At 44.2% G+C, this 17,818-nt stretch overlaps 2 protein-coding genes across 2 annotated transcripts in view; one reads left to right on the forward strand and one right to left on the reverse strand.

Annotated features, from left to right (window-relative positions):
* prpf6 (PRP6 pre-mRNA processing factor 6 homolog) overlaps window positions 1-17,818 on the reverse strand; it is a 32,034-nt gene that overhangs the window by 6,361 nt on the left and 7,855 nt on the right. The window contains exons 6-17 of the mRNA XM_079492897.1: window positions 11,269-11,397; window positions 10,916-11,010; window positions 10,122-10,278; window positions 8,967-9,129; window positions 8,266-8,384; window positions 6,678-6,896; window positions 5,030-5,152; window positions 4,224-4,345; window positions 3,967-4,105; window positions 3,655-3,774; window positions 1,969-2,145; window positions 1,363-1,496 (exon numbers count right to left, since the gene is read on the reverse strand). Of these exons, the coding sequence (XP_079349023.1) occupies window positions 1,363-1,496; window positions 1,969-2,145; window positions 3,655-3,774; window positions 3,967-4,105; window positions 4,224-4,345; window positions 5,030-5,152; window positions 6,678-6,896; window positions 8,266-8,384; window positions 8,967-9,129; window positions 10,122-10,278; window positions 10,916-11,010; window positions 11,269-11,397 (1,697 nt within the window). The remainder of the gene's footprint in view (window positions 1-1,362; window positions 1,497-1,968; window positions 2,146-3,654; window positions 3,775-3,966; window positions 4,106-4,223; window positions 4,346-5,029; window positions 5,153-6,677; window positions 6,897-8,265; window positions 8,385-8,966; window positions 9,130-10,121; window positions 10,279-10,915; window positions 11,011-11,268; window positions 11,398-17,818) is intronic.
* Window positions 11,899-17,714, forward strand: LOC306942956 (calcium homeostasis modulator protein 6-like; the record flags this gene model as incomplete). Its single annotated transcript, XM_079529152.1, has 3 exons — window positions 11,899-12,444; window positions 12,625-12,932; window positions 17,555-17,714. 3 exons carry the CDS (start codon window positions 11,899-11,901, stop codon window positions 17,712-17,714), a joined length of 1,014 nt encoding a protein of 337 aa, XP_079385278.1.

Raw genomic sequence — 17,818 nt, forward strand, 5'->3', positions numbered from 1 at the left:
CATGTTCTACTGCAGTCGCAGACCTGCTATGTTCGGTGAGCGACAGACGCCACTGACCATGCATGCACTTGCGCTGTGCAGTAGTAGCAGTAGTACAAAACAAATCATATTCTAGTATGAGAACAAGGCAAGCTCAAGCAGACCTTGTATTTTGAACTGTAGCCTACTGTCTTGCGCTTGTATGTAAACTGCTAATAAAGTATTCAGTCAATCAATCAATGCTTTATCTGTCTGCCTTGAATCCGTGCGTCTGCTCTGCTGCGTGCTGCTGAGCACCGCCGTGCCGCGGCTGTAAGTGTAACACCTTTAGTCATGTAAATTCAGGCTATTATTTTCTTTCTTCTAACAAAGGGAAGGCTATAACACCTATAACAACACTTACCAGTTTACCACCTCATGACCAGGCCAGCCAGACTCCGCAGTAGTCAGTCGTTAATCATATTCATAGTCATACATAGGCTGGCACAGCTACACACTTTCTTTAGTAATAGACTTTTGAATCTTCTTCTTAATTCATTATTATTGACTATTATTAATTATTTATCATATATCACAGTAATAATCACACACAGCATACGATACTTCACCTCAGCCTCACTCAGTCTGACAGACTTTATGCTGCGCGAGCAGCGCAACGCGTGCTGTTCTCTCTCTCTCTCCAAAAGTTTTACATCCCAAATTCCCAATCCAGTCACTGTCAGCGGAGCAACACAACACACTGACAGCACTGCTGTTCATTATTAATAAATAAATACACAAAGACAGATTGACAGAACAGAATCATTTTTATTGAAAAAAAAAAAAAAAAAAAAAAAAAGAAATCCCCTTTAGCAGCGCCAACCCGAGAGCCCGACCCGGCCCTACCAATTAGCATATATTTCAGCCCGGCTCGGCCCGAACCCGTCGGGTCGGGTCGGGTACCCTCGGGTTCGGGCAGAATTTGAGAACTCTACTCTGGGGTGAACATCTTTTTAGCATTGCTTTTACCTAGATCATTGCATGTCCGTTTTAGTCGCTCCTTTTTGTTTTTGTTATTACTATGTAGTTGATGCTCTCATGTTATGTTTTTGTTTTTTGCTCTTTGTTATATTTTTGCTCTTTCTGTGAAGCACTTTCAACTGCACTCGTTGTCTGAAATGTGCTATATAAATAAAGATTGATTGAACATTCAGTGTAAATAACAGCTCTAAATACAAGCTCACAACAAGTCGCAATGTGACGTGTTGTGAGCTTGTAGATTGGCTATTTATTTTTGACTACCAAGACATTTGATGTTGAGGGATAAAAGGAGGTATAGAGTCTTGGGGGACGGCTCTGCTTGCTTGTCTTTTACGGAGAGATCTGGAAATGTGTTTTCCTCACCATAGCTCTGGACCCTGGGGATTCTTGAGCCGGGACTTCTCCAGGATGGCCCTGGCTCTGGTCAGCTGGCCAATCCTCTCCTCCAGGCGTGACAGCAGCAACCACAGCGACATGGAGTGGGGACACTTCTTCAGCTACAACACAACACAACACAAGATGAGACAATGCTTCTTTTTGACATTCTCTACACCAGTGATTCCCAAACATATTAGCTCGAGACCCAGTAGCGATGTGCTACTTGGAATATCGTCATGGTTGTGAATCACTGTTTTATCACTGATTTAGTTCACACCAAAGAGTATTCTGAACCGTGGGAATCGGATCCAACATTGAGCTGAACCATCACATTTGGAACAGTTTATCACACTGTCAGAGCTGAATATGTGGACTTCATGTCTGCTAGACAATTATAATAACTCTCAAGAGTTACAGACCTGTAACAGTCCATTTGAAACCACCCTGTAGGAATCATTAAAGGGAACCGATAAGGAATCAGACCGTTAAGAGGGAATCGTTAAGCAACCGGAATCGTTAAATCAACCTTAATTACGATCTGTGTGACCTTTTATCAGCTCCCTCCCTGAGCCCTTTCCACATCCTGCTCACCCCCTGGTTGTAGGCCTCCCTGGCCTTGTCCATGTGCTCACACTGCTCCTCGATCTGTCCCCTCATCATCCACAGCTTGGGGAAGTCCTCGTAGTGATCTAGAGCCTCGGTGCACAGCTCCTGGGCCGCCTCGATGTTCCCCAGCACCCACTCCAGCTTCACAGACTTCATGAACACCTGCACAACACATGTAGGCATGTCACCACCACGTAATCTTGGAATTAATCTCTCAAGACAGATTCAGAGTAGAGGGTAGCACAGGTCCAAACCGAACCGAAACGGACCTGTGGATAATTGGACCGGTCCGAACGGACCAGAGAAAACATTCTAAATTGCTGGACCCGGTCTGAAACGTACCCATGGATACGTGGACCCGGTCCGAAACGGGACAGAGGAAAACTGGATCCGTTCCGAAATGAATTGAGGATATTTTATACAGTATGTATTAGACCAGGTCTCTAGTCCAGCACTGGACCCAGAGCTCAATTAATACTAAAATCACTGTGGTATTCATATTAGCCATGTGTGTCAGTAATTAATGATTTAATTGTCTTTTTGGCATTGAGCATTGCCAAGTAAAAAAGAACAAATCCTGATTTGCACAAACTAATGTGCTAAAGTCAATTGGTTGATGATTTGGTTGACAGATGCTGGCACCAAGCACTTTTAAAAAGAGCCATGTTGGCTGTTAAAACAGGATGGCAAGCCCGGCCTGAGAAAGACGGAGTGCTTTGTAGAAGACACTCCAACTATTATGCACCATTAACTCCCTAAGACACTTGCTCCAGAGAGCACAGCCTCATTATACGGCTGCTGTTCTACGTGACCGACAAGCTACCCGCAACCCAAGCTTCACAGAACCATTTAACACTCTAGTCTCCACTCTAACAGCTAACTGTGTGAAATACAGGGTCGCCCCGGGTCAACTCAACTGAAGGGGACTGGGGGATTGGATGGTTTATTTATTTTTTGGGGGGGGGTGTCCCGACCCAAACTTTGGGAACCCCTGACCTAGTGGCCGTATTCTGGGGGAAAGCATTTGGCAGAATCTAGAAGCTCACAATGCGTTGTCAGCTGAGCTTGCAGATACTAAATATTTACTGTGAAGAGAATTGGTGTAAAAAACCCTGGCTGGAGTCAGATTTGAACCCAAGTCCTCGCCATTGGCCCGTTATGTAAAGACAATGCATAAACAAGGGAAGCAAGCAAAGGAGAGCTCAAACCACCCTTTCTCTGCAAACCAGAGTACATTTTAGTACATTTTATTCATGTATTATGCTGGCCCTGTCTGAGCCTGAGAACAGCTTAAGATCCACTCTGGTAAGTCCCAGTTGGTTGTTCCTAAAGTCGCTTCATTAGGGCTTTTATGGTCCAGGCACCAAAGCTTTGAAACGCCCTGCCTGTGGATCTTAAGGCTAGCAATGCCCGTGTCATCTTTTAAATCCCTTATGAAAGGGCCTTGATATAAATGTATGTTTTCAGATTTGTATCTTCTCATTCATGCCTCTTGTGTCCTTGCGTATCTTCTTGAAACAGGCCATATCGATCCTGGTAAACTTTTCCATGTGTTGTTATGCTAGCAGCGCGATAGCAGCAACGTTGAAGTCTCAAGTACCAGTTTGAAATGCGGAATGTTGTCCTGCACAGACACACATACTGACACACACACACAAAGCCCTCACTGACCCTGGCAGTTGGCGCGCTGCTCCGGGCTTTGGCCAGCAACCTACGGGCTCTCTCGTATTCGTTGTTCTCGGACTCCAGCTTCACAGCGGCCAGCCAGATTTCCTCACTGTTTGGGTTAGCCTGGGAGAGGGAGAGAGAAAGGGAATAACAAATGAAAACTATATAAACACTGAAAATAAAGAAGCACGACCCCCAAGTACATGCACTTGAAACTTGAAGAGGTCCTAAGTGCATAAGTGCTTCTTCGTTTAACACACTGGACCTGCAGTATCAAACAGCAATAAAGCAGGTAGGAAATAGTGGATGGTCAACCTGGAAGGCCAGAGCGAGGATGCTCCTGGCTGCAGGCACGTCCTCAGCCAGCCACTTGGACTTGGCCCCCATCAGCCACAGGACCTCTGCCTTGGGACAGTGAGCCACAGCCCTCTGGAGCAGAGCCTCCAGGGACTCCCTGGAGAGCAAAGGGAACATAGAAGAGAGGACATGAGACGCAGGTCTTATAACCACTTATTTTTGTTAAAATGAGTGTTAAACAGCTGTACGACCCGAGTGACCCGACATCACATTACCTGGTACCGTGATTCTTCTCAAAGTAGGCGGCTCTCAACCACACACTCTTCTTACTGGGGAACACCTGCAGGGCATGGGCATAGATGGCCCTGGCACACTCCAACGCACCATGTGACACACACTAAAACACAGCACACGCACACACACACACCACGCACACACACCACACACACAGTTACATCCTTCATGCCAAACAAAATGTTTCTTAGTGGTCGTTGGAGAATTCACTAGAGCCTAAACGATACATCAGTTTGGCTGATATATCGGTCATTATTTAACTTTTAGGAAGTTGGTATCAGCAATTATGCAGGCGATGTGTCCTGATTGTTTTAAATGGTTGGGCCCGGGGGTGGGCTCTGGCAATCAAAACTGCTACTTTTCAGGAGTACATTTATTTAATTTCTTTGCAAAAGTAACAAATCTACAAGGAAAGCTCTGAACACATCGCTGAGCTTTTGTGTAGCACGATCAAGTGGGCCTTCGCAAAACAAAAACGGTTAAAATATGGAGATAAGAGGTTTCTCCTCGACAGCAATGATAAGATGGGGAGGGTTGGATGCAATAACGTCGTACAATTTTTACATCATCCATCCATTGGTTGGATGTAATAGCTTTTCATTGTAGAGGACTCCTGAGTTCACTGTTTTGTGGGTTGTGCGTGTGAGTTTAGTTTCTACTCCCTTCTGTCGTGACTGAGTTCTTGTCTTGGTCTAGTCTTCTTTGTCTAGTCCTATGTTTTCCTCTAGTCTCTTTATGTTCTCTTTCTTCAGAAGCCAGTTAAGTGTAATGACTGGACACTACTTACACTCTCTGCATCCTCCATCCAGGTGTGTTTGCAGTCCTCCTCCTCTATGCCGATCCCGATGACGGCCCTGATGACCGCCTGGCAGGTGGCCACGCTGCCCGCCTTGTCACACTCCTCTGCATCCTGTCACAACAGCCAGGAACACACTACTGTCAGCTAGGGTGACATTTTAGTTGACGAGTAATTGTCATAATTAACAGCCATTAATGATTGTTGGCATTGGACATTGTAACATGTAAATCATTTCAGTTTGCGTTTTTTTGCTATGTAATCAGACATTGCAAATGGCAGATATGACAAATAACTTCAAGCTGCACAATGTAACTTCCCTCTTCTACTCCAGATTTTAACCCTGTTTCCTACGTTAGTGCTGCCATCTTTACCATTGAGCTAATAGAGCCTGCCTGCTTGCTCAGGAGAAAAATGTAATCTTGACCATCAGGTCGAAATTTGTGTCGTCTAGTTGAGACATGACCTTTGACATGATCTAAACACCTCAATGGAACCCCCCACCCCATTGTATAGGTTATATTGTATTAACATACCATATGATACAGATTGGACAAAATTAAATTTTATTCATTAAAAAAAGTTAAATAGTGTCACTTTAAATATACAAAGATATGGACCCCAATCCTTGGCTCGAAAACCTAGAGGAATGCTGACTGGCTGGAGCCACTTAAAAATGCATATATCTAAATGACGGAGCGGTTGCGCAAAGACCTGCCCGGCAGCACTGTTAAATGCAATTTATTTGTTGAATTAGCCTACTTTCTAATGTTTTGATAGTTCACGCGACAGATATGACGGTATAGAGTTGCATGTGACAAGCTTAAACTAGTGTATTTAAGAAGAAGATGATCTGGTAATATAATTGTGAAAAAATAATAATAAAATTATTGAAACAAAGAACTAGTGAAGTGTTTGCTAGCGTGCTGCTAGGTTCTTTCCTGTCTCTCTATGGCTATAAATCCCAAATAAACCTGATTTATAGATGGATATTGAGGTTCCCCTGGTGGAAATGTAACCTTGTAATAATTGAGATGGAGCAGCCAGCACAGCCTTTTTTGGTCGTCACATCAAAGGACATCTTTTTTTGGCACTACAGAAATATCTGCTGTTAGCCCTTTGATTAACCTACCCCACCGTGGCCAATCGCACTACCCGTGCCAAAAAAGCACTGAAGAGAAGAGGAACAACAGAGCGAACAACAATAGCAGTGGCTGCAGTGAGAGATTCCAATTACACAACACTATGTAAGTGGAAGAAAGACGTGCACCATCGCCAAACGCAAAACCAATTGGCAGCGCTTGGCTTGCTGCGTTCAGTGTGTTGTGCCCAAATGAAACACGAGACTGACACTTTGCCAGAAAATGCTGGCACCCAAATCAAGGCTGAAAACTGATACAGTCCCCCCCCCCCCCCCCCCATCTTTAAACATGAATAGCAGCGCTTTCACAAGTGATGTTGAAGGTGTCCATTATTTTTGTTTTAACGATTATTATATCTTTTTCAATCAAATAATTGAAAAGCAGGCTTTAAATTAACCCATTTAGACCCGAGACCGAGAAAAACTCCTTCTAAATCCTAACCTAACCTATAGTCCTGGTTCAGGACTCTCCAAATTCGAGTGTGGATGGGTTTGTACCTGAATCCACTGCTCCCGGTTGATCTCCACGCCGTTGGCGCGCAGCGAGGAGATGGCTCTGTCGATGATCTTCTCCACCATCTGCGTGTTGCCGTTGGCCTCCTCCAGCTTGGCGGCGGTGATCCAGATGTGGCGATCCGTGGGGATGTTCTCTCGGGCTTTGTTCAGCACGCGCCGGGCATTCTCGTACGTCTCCAACCGGGCCAGGGCCAGCCAAAGCTTTGGAAGGCAAGCAAGCAGTGGTGGAAAGAGTAATCACATGTTTTACTTAATCAATACCACCATGTAGATTATACTCTTGTCTTGTTACAAGTAAAAGTCCGGGATTCCTGTGATGGGGACATTGTGCATTTGTTTGTAATGTGTTTTTTTTGCTTTGTATTTATGGACACAGTGTTTGTGCTTCCATGTGGGTGTGGGGGGGGGGAAATATATGTGAATAATTGCTTTGAAATTACTATGTTGTAAAGAAAAATCAAAAAATGTCTGGGATTCAAAATTGTATGAAAATGTATCAAAAGTAGAAAGTACTCATTAGGCAAAATATCCCATTTTATAAGTTTTCAAATGTATACAAATATTTTGAAAATAGATCGGCTATTTTCAAATGTATTAAAAAAATGTATATAGGGAATGAAGTGGTTAATTATGTTATAATATATGTTTTAGCAAAAGGCCGATGCACACCTCAAGGCTATCGACAGGTGCGTAGGGCAATAAAGCATACTTAAAAGGGTATCTTTGAAAAACAAAGAAGGGTCGACCTTCATCAGGACAGACAATTGTCTGTCCTGATGAAGGTCGAATAGACCGAAACGTTGAATAAAGAGCAAGTTTTCTGACAGTGTGCGGGACCCTTCTTTGTTTTTCAAAGATACCCATTTATTATAATATATCAAATGTACAAAGTAACTAGTAACTAAGTTTTAAAATAAGTACTCCAGTTAAATGTACTTAAGTACAGTGTAAAGTACAGTATAGTACTTGAGTACACGTACTTAGTTACTTTACCCCACTGCAATCAAGTGCAATAATAAAAGTGTAATAGAGCAAGGTCACAATCAATGTACAGTCCAAACATCCAACAGTGGTTTAGGGCCATGATTAATTACATTTCTGATCTTGTATCATGAACTGTCTGGGACAGGACTGCCTTCTGTCCCCAGAATCAGAACAAAACCGGGGATAAGCAGCTTTCAGTTTGTCTGGAATACACTCCCAAATAACTGCAGGTCTGCTACAACTCCAAGTTCCTTTATTCATTTATTTTTCTCCTCAATTTAGTCGTTACGACAATTCATTCCTCTCCACACACGTGTTGTCACTGCCGTTGTATCCGATACTGGCTCACCTGCCAGTGAGGAGCCCCGGGAGGATATACAGCCTTTGTCCTTCTCCTCCCGCCCAACACTCCCAGCTGACAGCTGCCGCCCCAGCTCGTAGGTAACAAATATCATCATATTGTGTGTGTATGGAGTCTATACTATTAGGCACTTTACGACCGCGCCACCGAGCACCTCAAAGTTCCTTTAAATTAAAATTGAAAAACTGTTTGCCGCTGGGTGTGTGTTACTGTACGTGCACGTACCTCCACACTGGTGGGACAGCACTCCACCGCTCTGCTTAGCATGATCCTGGCATCCTCCGGCTCCTCCAGCTCCACAGCAGTCTTCCACAGACGCACAGACTTGGACACGTTCTCCAGGGCTACGTGTGTGTGTGGGGGGGGGGGGGGGGGGGGGCAGTATGAACACCTTTACTTGCAGCAGTGGTTCCCTCAAATTATTATGGAGAGATCTCCAGATGATTAGCTTAATGTGCAACATTGTAAACAAACCAACATACAGTATAAAAAGGTCCTTGCAGACCGATGGGTTTCTCTGCAATTGTCCTGCTGTTTATCCGAAAAACGCATGAAAGGACCTTTAGTGTATGCAGGGTTATCTGCACATTTCTAATTCTAGTTACAATTTAAGGACTTATAAGATCTTTTTAATTCCAAATTGGCCGAATAGTCAAATATGACGTAAGAAAGAGATGAACATTGTGATCTTAAAACATAAAAACTCCAATAAATTCCAATATATTATTTTACAATATGCCCAAAATAATAACCTGAATGGTAGTGTGTGTGCTGGCAAGGGGCATATTGTAGCAGACACAATTTGAGAACTCTATCACGGCCGGCCGAAAATTGGGGACAACAGTGTTATCTCATGAAATCTTCATGAAACATTTTGGATTTGTTTTGACAGTCAGTTCCGTAGTCCGTACGACCTATACACGTACCCTTCCTCAGGACCCGTTTCTTGGCCCGGATGTCGGTCTCCAGCTCGGCGGCTCTGATGTAGATGCGGACAGAGCCGGGCAGGTGGCGTACGGCCTGGGCCACCACCGCCTTGGCCGTGTCCCCTGGCTGGAGCCGTGCCGCCTCCAGCCACACGTCTTCACTCTGTAGGATGGAGAGGAAACCACCAACGGACACAATTAATTAAATATCACAATGTTTTGGACCAAACATCAATATCGCTATTGTGATAATATAACGTTCAATACAAAAAGTGTTCGTATTCATATCATTGATCAACCTGGGAAGTTTCATGGAAATATCCCTCAGTTTAAGATTTTGCCCTGTTCACCCCCAATTATATAGATGGGGCTAATATTGTGGCGGCCATATTGGGTTTCCAGCAAAAAATTGGCCGGTGTGTCCATATAGGTTGTGATCCTACTGGCTCATGATATTATTTCTGGTGGACAACCTTATATGTTATGGCAAATGCAGGTATCCAAAAAAAGGGTGGTTTTCCCCCTGGGTATAATGCTCGAAATAGGGTTTCACCAGGTTGAAAGTGGTCAAGTTATTGACTTATTCCTAAGCATTCACCTTGGGGACAGGTCGCCCACCCCCTGCCTCCTAAGCATTCACCTTGGTTACAGGTTGCCCCCCCCCTGCCTCCTAAGCATTCACCGTGGGAACAGGTTGCCCACCCCCTGCCTCCTAAGCATTAACCTTGGGGACAGGTCGCCCACCCCCTGCCTCCTAAGCATTCACCTTGGTTACAGGTTGCCCCCCCCTGCCTCCTAAGCATTCACCTTGGTTACAGGTTGCCCCCCCTGCCTCCTAAGCATTCACCTTGGGAACAGGTTGCCCCCCCCCCCCCCCCCCCTGCCTCCTAAGCATTCACCTTGGGAACAGGTCGCCCACCCCCTGCCTCCTAAGCATTCACCTTGGTTACAGGTTGCCCCCCCCCCCCCTGCCTCCTAAGCATTCACCTTGGTTACAGGTTGCCCCCCCTGCCTCCTAAGCATTCACCTTGGGAACAGGTCGCCCACCCCCTGCCTCCTAAGCATTCACCTTGGGAACAGGTTGCCCCCCCCCCCTGCCTTCTAAGCATTCACCTTGGGAACAGGTTGCCCCCCCCCTGCCTTCTAAGCATTCACCTTGGGACACATTTCTGTGCCCTTCATGATGAGGTTCCTGGCCACCTGGAGCTTGCCAGTGACCTCCTCCAGCCTGGCGGAGGCGATCCAGGCCGGGGGGTGATGGGGGTTGGTCTCCCTCACTGACTTCAGCAGCAAGCGAGCCTTCTTGATGTCACTGTGCACGAAAAACACAGAGAGAGACTCGTTTAGAGACATGCAGATGTATATTACATTTTAAAAGTGGCACTATGTAAATTATATATTATTTTTTTAATGAATACAAGGTAATTTTATCCAATCTGTATGGTAGAGTGTGTTAATACAATTGGGGTGGTTGTATTGTGTACTGAACATATTGCTAGTTGTTTGACCACTTCAAATGCTCGAATCTTAAAAATATCTATATATAAGTGAGGGGCACTCTTATCATCATACATCACATTCCGTGATCAGCCAATCAAATCACCACAAATGTCATTCCGGCCAATCACTTTTGGCGTCTTCACTTTTCTGCCCTCACTTCACACGAATCTTCAATATGTAGTACTTTGCTAAATCAAATCATCGCTATGGGGTGATCAGCCAATCATCAGCCAATGTTGGTGTTCACACAAACCCTCAAAGCTGGGCATAGGAGGCTGCTAGCGCAACTAAAAAATAACAAGCTTGTGCAACATGCTTCTATAGAAGACTTGTTGGCCTCATATGGCCGTGCCGACTGAGAACTTTAATCTGTGTGCTTGTGTACGGTCACGCGTGTGTGTGCGTCCATCCGTCCGTCCGTCCGTGTGTGTGTGTGTGGGGGTCAACACCTGATGTCTCCACCATGGGTAGGGATCATGGAGTTGAGGTCAGTCAGATAGCCCTTAGGATCCACCACTGTCTGGCCACTCACCGAGTCAGACACCTGAAGGGAGGGACAAAGCGTTTTCAGTGTTCGATGACCTTCCCATAGATCTAGTCAAGTCTAGATCAAATCCGACAGTTAGGATTACCACTTAAAAGTCATACACTGCATAACATCGTTTTATTTAACTTAATAAAATTAGTTACACAGTGTCACTTTAATTCACACTAGTTCTAATTCACACTGACTGAATGTGCAGTGTGACTTTCTTTAAAGCTTACAACAGGTGGCATAAATTGGGGTGAACTATGGTGTTACCTGACTCAGTCTCATGTCCATCAGAGTGTTCCTGGCCTGGCCGATCTTCCTCATGTCCAGGTCTCCTGCCCCTGGGGTGGACAGGCCAGGGGTCAGGCCCCCTGGGAAGGGTGTGTTCAAACCACCCAGCTAGAAAAATGGAATAAAAGCAAATACCTGCTTAGACCATTGGTTCTCGACTAAAACATTTTAATTTCATTCATTCATTTGTTGTGATTTCTGGCATGGCCAGACTAATAACACTGCGTAGATGTTAGTCTGGAACAAAGTCTCACTTTGAATAGTGGGCTCCGATTGGTCACCCACAACTCTGGGGTGAGGGATATGTAATTCAAATAGGAGTTCCACACAAATCTCCCCAGAGATAATTTTTTCCTGTAACAGATTGGTTTGGGTTCCTAGTTTTTGTGGTTCCCAGTTCTCTCTACAGCATCAGCTTCGGTGTAGGAGTAAAAAAGCCCATCGTATGACTCGGCTTTGAAATTAACGATGGGCGATGCCACTTGACACCGTGTTGACTGACACAACGGATAGGGGAACTAAAAGTGTAACTGCTAGGAATAAAAAACTGTAACATTTCCATTCAAACGCTCAGAGCAGAGGCACCGTCCGTTGTCCTATATTAGAAACATGGATAAGTTCAAAACCGTCCTCAGCATTGCTGCTAATAAACAGACCAATCTTGGATTCGTTGCACTGTTGACTGCAGGAGGAGAGCAAATATTCTCAGGGGCAGTGTTCAGGTGTCCCTGCAATGACTGGAACTTTTTCTATGGTATGGTGTTTCTTCTCGTGCCTGCACTGGCACTGTTAGTGTTAGGCTACATCTTAAGCAAAAATACATGGAAACTGTTTACAGGGCTATGTATTCGCAAATCTAAATTATCTGAATTATGCAGCCTGAAACCTATTATTGGCGTTACCATCATGTTCTTGCAGATAACCACAACCGCAGTTGTGGCACCTCTCAGTTGGATTGCTGTGGCCCTACTCGATGGTTATTACTTTGAGTGTGCTTTCACTGGGGTTACTTTATCCGTCTATAAAGATCACCTTTGCGGCAGTACGATGTCACAATCAACGTGCCAGGAAGAGCTATACAAGTTTCCATGCCCTGGAAAAAGCACTGTGCCGGACAAAGATGACGTCCTCGCAACACTTCGTGCGGAATCCCAGGTGAGCAAGTGAAGTGGCATTGTTTCGACTGTAAACATAAAGGTGGTTTTGTTTATAGTCTCTGTCAGTGGCTTTTGCCCATGATGTTGTTTATTTAATGAATATGTTATGCATGAGTTATCATCCGAAATATCTCAATGGATTTATGGTATGGCTATTGGTGGATGGTGGTAATTACAGATCATGGGTTGGCTGGTGATTGCATCCATCATAGTGTCCTACCTGATCCTGACCTGTGTGACAAGGTGCAAATCCCCCATCAGCTACCTGCAGGTGACGTTCTGGAGGGCCTATGCCCAGGAAGAGAACGACATGCTGGAGTCTTACATTGCAAAACATGCCAAGGAACTCGCCGAAAGGAACCTTAAGAGCTTCTTCCAGCAGATGCCACCTGCGCCTATCACCTCCCCTTCTAACCAAGACTGGCAGAAGATCTCCAGATTCTACAGGTTCAACCCCAACGACCCCTACTATAGCATAATGCACCAGTATGTGGAGTCTGATAAGAGGGAAACAGATTTCCATAGTCCTGACCATGGCATGGGGTCAATAATACTGCACTCCATCCAGCACCATCCAGCTGTGCTTTCTTTTTTGGATGAGGCTAAAATGCCATTGTGATGCAGCAGCCTAATTTATACTTAGCATGGCAGTGTCTTGCACCGAAAATAACACGCTCACAACTCACAACGTATCGCAAGTGACTGCAATGCGTTGTGAGCTTGTAGACTTGCTATTATTTGGTGCGAGACTACGTCACTGTTGTAGAAGCAGTTGTTCTCAAATGTTTTATTGTCAAGGATGGTCAAGGACCCGCACATATTAAATAAATTGATATGCATTTGGCCGCAGACCCCCCATCTGAAAATAACTTGTTCCAAGGACCCCCATACAAGAACATTTTGAATTGCTCAAATGTAGGACAGGCTACTTTCCACCAAGTCGTAAAAATTAAAAGACAAACAACAAGGCTATGTTTCAAAACAATTACATTACAGGGCTATTTTCTAACTTGCTTTGGGGGCTTTTAGGCCATCTGCACAATTAATCGCATTATCATCTTATGAGAACTGTCAAGATACAAGTGTCTTACTAAATTAAATTATAATAATAATTCCATCAACCATATGTATTAATATTTCTTTGACCTTTTGTCCGTTGAGTTGAAGGTCTCCTAAATTACAAACACAGATGGGATGTGCATCTTTCAGGGCTGGGCTGCAACGAATAATCGAAAAGCATTTTTCTGTACCAAAGTCACCTTTCAGAAGGCCCAAGGGAGAGGAAATTATCACTTCTCCCTTAGCCTCAGTACCCAGGCTTTCATTTTCATCTGCGCAAAAATTGAAAGCCTGGGGGAACGCATTGGTCTAGAAGTGGGGATCAACCCTTCCGGGGGGGCCGTCGCTCCAAATTATGTGACGTAGCACTGCACTGGGGGGGGGGGGGGGGGGGGGCTGACGGACAGATCGGTGAGTTCCAATCAGGGCGTGTGCAAATCTCAGCCGCGACCCGCCCCTCTAGACCAGAAACCTAACACGTTAGCTCAGGCTACTTCTCCCTTAAACTGCTCACCCCCTTCCTATTTTCAAAACTCTGTACACACAGTTAATAAAAAAAAGGAGGATCCAAGGCACTCTGTTTCTATGAAGTTTAAAAAGCCTCATTGTAAATGGCATCAGCTTTGGCAAAAAGACAGGTTAATAAACAACCAAAGCGTTTCGGCTGTTAAGCCTTCATCAGGATCCAATAGTTATGACAAGCAAATCATGATGTCATTTTATAGCGACCACAAACTGTCAATCATCATTAAAAACAATCGCAGAACAATAAATGTCACAGAACCCATTATGTCCACAGACCTCACACTACTATCAATTCAAGAAAATAGAAAATGTAGATGAATCACAACAGTATAGAAATACAAATATAGAAAAATACAAATATAGAAAACATTAGATCCCCTGATGAAGGCTTAAGAGTCGAAACGCGTTGGTCATCTTTTGCCAAAGCTGATGCCATTACATTTTTGAGATACCACATGGACCACACTTCTTCTTTGTATTCAACTCTGTACATACAGTGTTTTATGATGATGATGATGATGTGATGATATGGATTTTTGTTGTGATTACTTGCGCAAGCAGAGCACTGCGTAATGCGATCAGCTGGGTATGTATCTACAGTATGTTGGAGTATGTATGTCGGTGTCCTCCCTTGTTTAATACCGTAGCCCAATCAGGGACCAGGATCTCAGGCAACATCATTATGTCGTCATTACAATATATCATAATACCGGTATATCAGCGGTGATGCCGGTGGTGAGCGCGCTATGCTTGTGCACAAGTAGGCCATACATGACCTACTTGTGCCATGCTTTATCCGCAAGTAACACTTTCCGTGAATTATGCATTTAGGAGCTTCCACTTTGCGTTAATGGTATCCTGTGGCCACACAACCCACTATTCATTTTTTCGACTCCTATATTTGTGGGTGGAGGTGTGTCTGTAGGCGTGTTGATGCGCTTTCCCTATATTTGCTATCTTATGCACACAGGTTTAGGACAACGGAAAGTGCCTCTTCAAACCACCCGTAATGCGAATCCGTTTGATAAAAAAATGGCTCCTGATTTGGAGCTGCCTCAACACAGAACATTCACTGCAGCACAGAGGTCTTGTTCGGTCTTAATTCTCTACAAATCTTTGTGATTGTAATTTTCCCATAATCAGAGTGTCCTTGTGCTCATTGTCTAGTCAATAAGTCAAAGAAGTTATTAGATTTGTGCCAAGGCGCATCGTGCGCGATTCCCTCGTTCAGTTGCATCACCCCATTACGCAGCAAATATGTATGGATTTAAATAATAAAATTCCCCATAATCAGTAACACATGCTGATACTTGTGTCAACCAAATGAAAGGCAATTCAATGCTAGATGGGTGTCATTTCCAATGTGATTTCGCCATAGTTCAGTGCAAGTCTTTTTAATTAATCCGATTTCCCGAACTTCAGAATTCGCTTGATACCGGCAGTACACTCGCAGTCTATATACCAAATGAAAGACCGAAGTTTACAGATTACACAGCACTTTGCTCATCCCGAGCAGCACTAGGTGCGTTTCCATAAAGCCGTATTTTGCGCATTAAGGCTCTAGCGCAAAATCTCCTGGATGGAAACACCTCAAAATGCGAATAAGTCTCCATTTTGGCTTTTTCGAAAAAAGGGAAATGCGCAAATAGTGTATGGAAACACTTGCGGAAAAGGTTTTTAATTAGAAAGCATTGAACTCGCATTATATCGCTTTTGAACAGTTGGAAAATAAAATAAAACAACGATGGGGAGGCAGTGGAGTGAATGGTCATGGGATGGTGGATAGAGAGGGAGAGGGAGTGATGTTGTGGATACATATAAGGTCCCAATTTACTACTACCCGACCCGTCCGATTAATATTGTGTAGTGTGTTCAAAGATCCCATATGAAGTCTGAATCCTCCCGAGTTGATCGGGGCGCTCCGATCATTTTGATATCTGGATCGCTACTGTATGGATGCAAGACACACACACACGGACTACGAGTAGTGTAGCAGAATAAACTTTTATATAACCTAGCTGCCTGGGTCCCTGTAGGCTATTCGATCCATCCATGCATATGCTTCATCTATTCTTATTTATATTCATTGCATAAGATAAGCAACCTAAACGTGTAGGCTAGGCTATATAGCCAATGAAACAAGTTATTCACAACTGTTTGCAGCTGCAATCAATCAATTTACAGTATAAATGACCAGTATGCTCCAATCGAGTCCCGCGACATATAGGCTACATGTGCCCCGAATATATTAAGACAAGCATTACACAACAAATCGTTCTTTATACGTTCTTTGACTGTAGGTGTTGTCAATACTGTGAAAGCAGCAGATGCCCGCTGGCGAGCTGCTGTAGACTTGCTGACGGTCGGTCAGCCGCTGACCAGGGATCAGATTACAGCACAGTATATGGGGTCCCGTCCGTTAAACTGAGAGCACGCACAAAGCGCATCAAATCAATGGTGTGAACATGGACTACTTTACATGAGCCTCAATTTACTGGCAAAACAGTGCCACCTACTGCATATTTCATTAACTTCTTTCATATGCGCATTTTATCAGTTTAATGGCAACACCGACAATTCGCTTTTCTTTTTTCGACTTAATGAACATACGCTTCCTTTTTTCGCAAAGGCTTAATGGAAACGCACCTACTGAGTGAGGACATTTGGGTTGTAAGGCCAAATATCCTGTCTCGTCGGGAAGGCAATGGAGTCTCTTGTGAGGAGCATAGCAAATGCTGATAGCTCCCTATTAAAACCTCGGATTCTCATTACTGAGGAACTGTATGTTATGGAAAAGCTAACATTCATACTTAACTACAAAAGGATAAGTTCTATAAAATGTGGGAAAAGTGGGATCTCTTCTCTCAGCCTAGTGATAATGCAATAGGATTTCAATGAATGTATCTTGTAATATGAAAAATGCAGCTTTGTCTTTTGTTTTTTTTGTTTTTGTCTTCCTCTTTTTGTTCTTTTTTTCCTGTCTTGTCTTTTGGTTTTTGTTTTTTTGTCTGTTTTTTCTTCAATAAAAATTAAGTGAAAAAAAAAAAAACCTCGGATTCTACTAATATATGGTTCACTAGATGCGTGTCATGATAACGATGCCAGCCAACTGTACGTACCACCATGACGATGCCAGGCGTGTATATCCATATATGAGGTTTCTACACTAGTCTGATGTCAGCACTGGATATCACTGTTGTCTCCATACATGGGTACAGATAACGCGTACATAGACTGTCACGCACAAAAACCAGAACCTAAAAGGTCTATGGGAGACCGGTTTGATTCCCCCAGCTGCTGTTTGTACTTCAAACAGACAGACAGACAAGACATACAGACAGTGGCTGCCAGCAGTATTGCATCTGTTCGTACTCCAAAACACACAGCCAGTCATCGGAGCAGTTAGCCACCTAAAAGAATGCGACCCAGGTAGGATGTGTCGCGGATGTGACTTTGGTGCTCTATTGACTAAATCAATATGATGCACCCCTAGTATCTTTATCCATTTGTCGTAACAATGCCAGGAAGGTGTATCCAATTCTGAATAAGCCACTGGACAGTTCACTTTGTGAACAGCAGGGCTTTCTGAGCATTGAGGACCTGGATGTCAGAGTTGCAGTCAGAGCGCTTGATGAGGACGATGACACAGCTGGAGGGAGGCTCTCAGCTGTGTCATTCTCTTGATTAATTCTCTGCCTGGCCATGCACCAATGAGGAAAGCCCGTCAGGCCATCTCTGGGCTCAAAGGTGTGCTGAAAAGCACGGGAAGATGGTCAAAGACAATGCTG

The sequence above is a fragment of the Electrona antarctica genome, assembly GCF_951216825.1.
Source record: "Electrona antarctica genome assembly, chromosome: 2".
Taxonomy (NCBI): domain Eukaryota; kingdom Metazoa; phylum Chordata; class Actinopteri; order Myctophiformes; family Myctophidae; genus Electrona; species Electrona antarctica.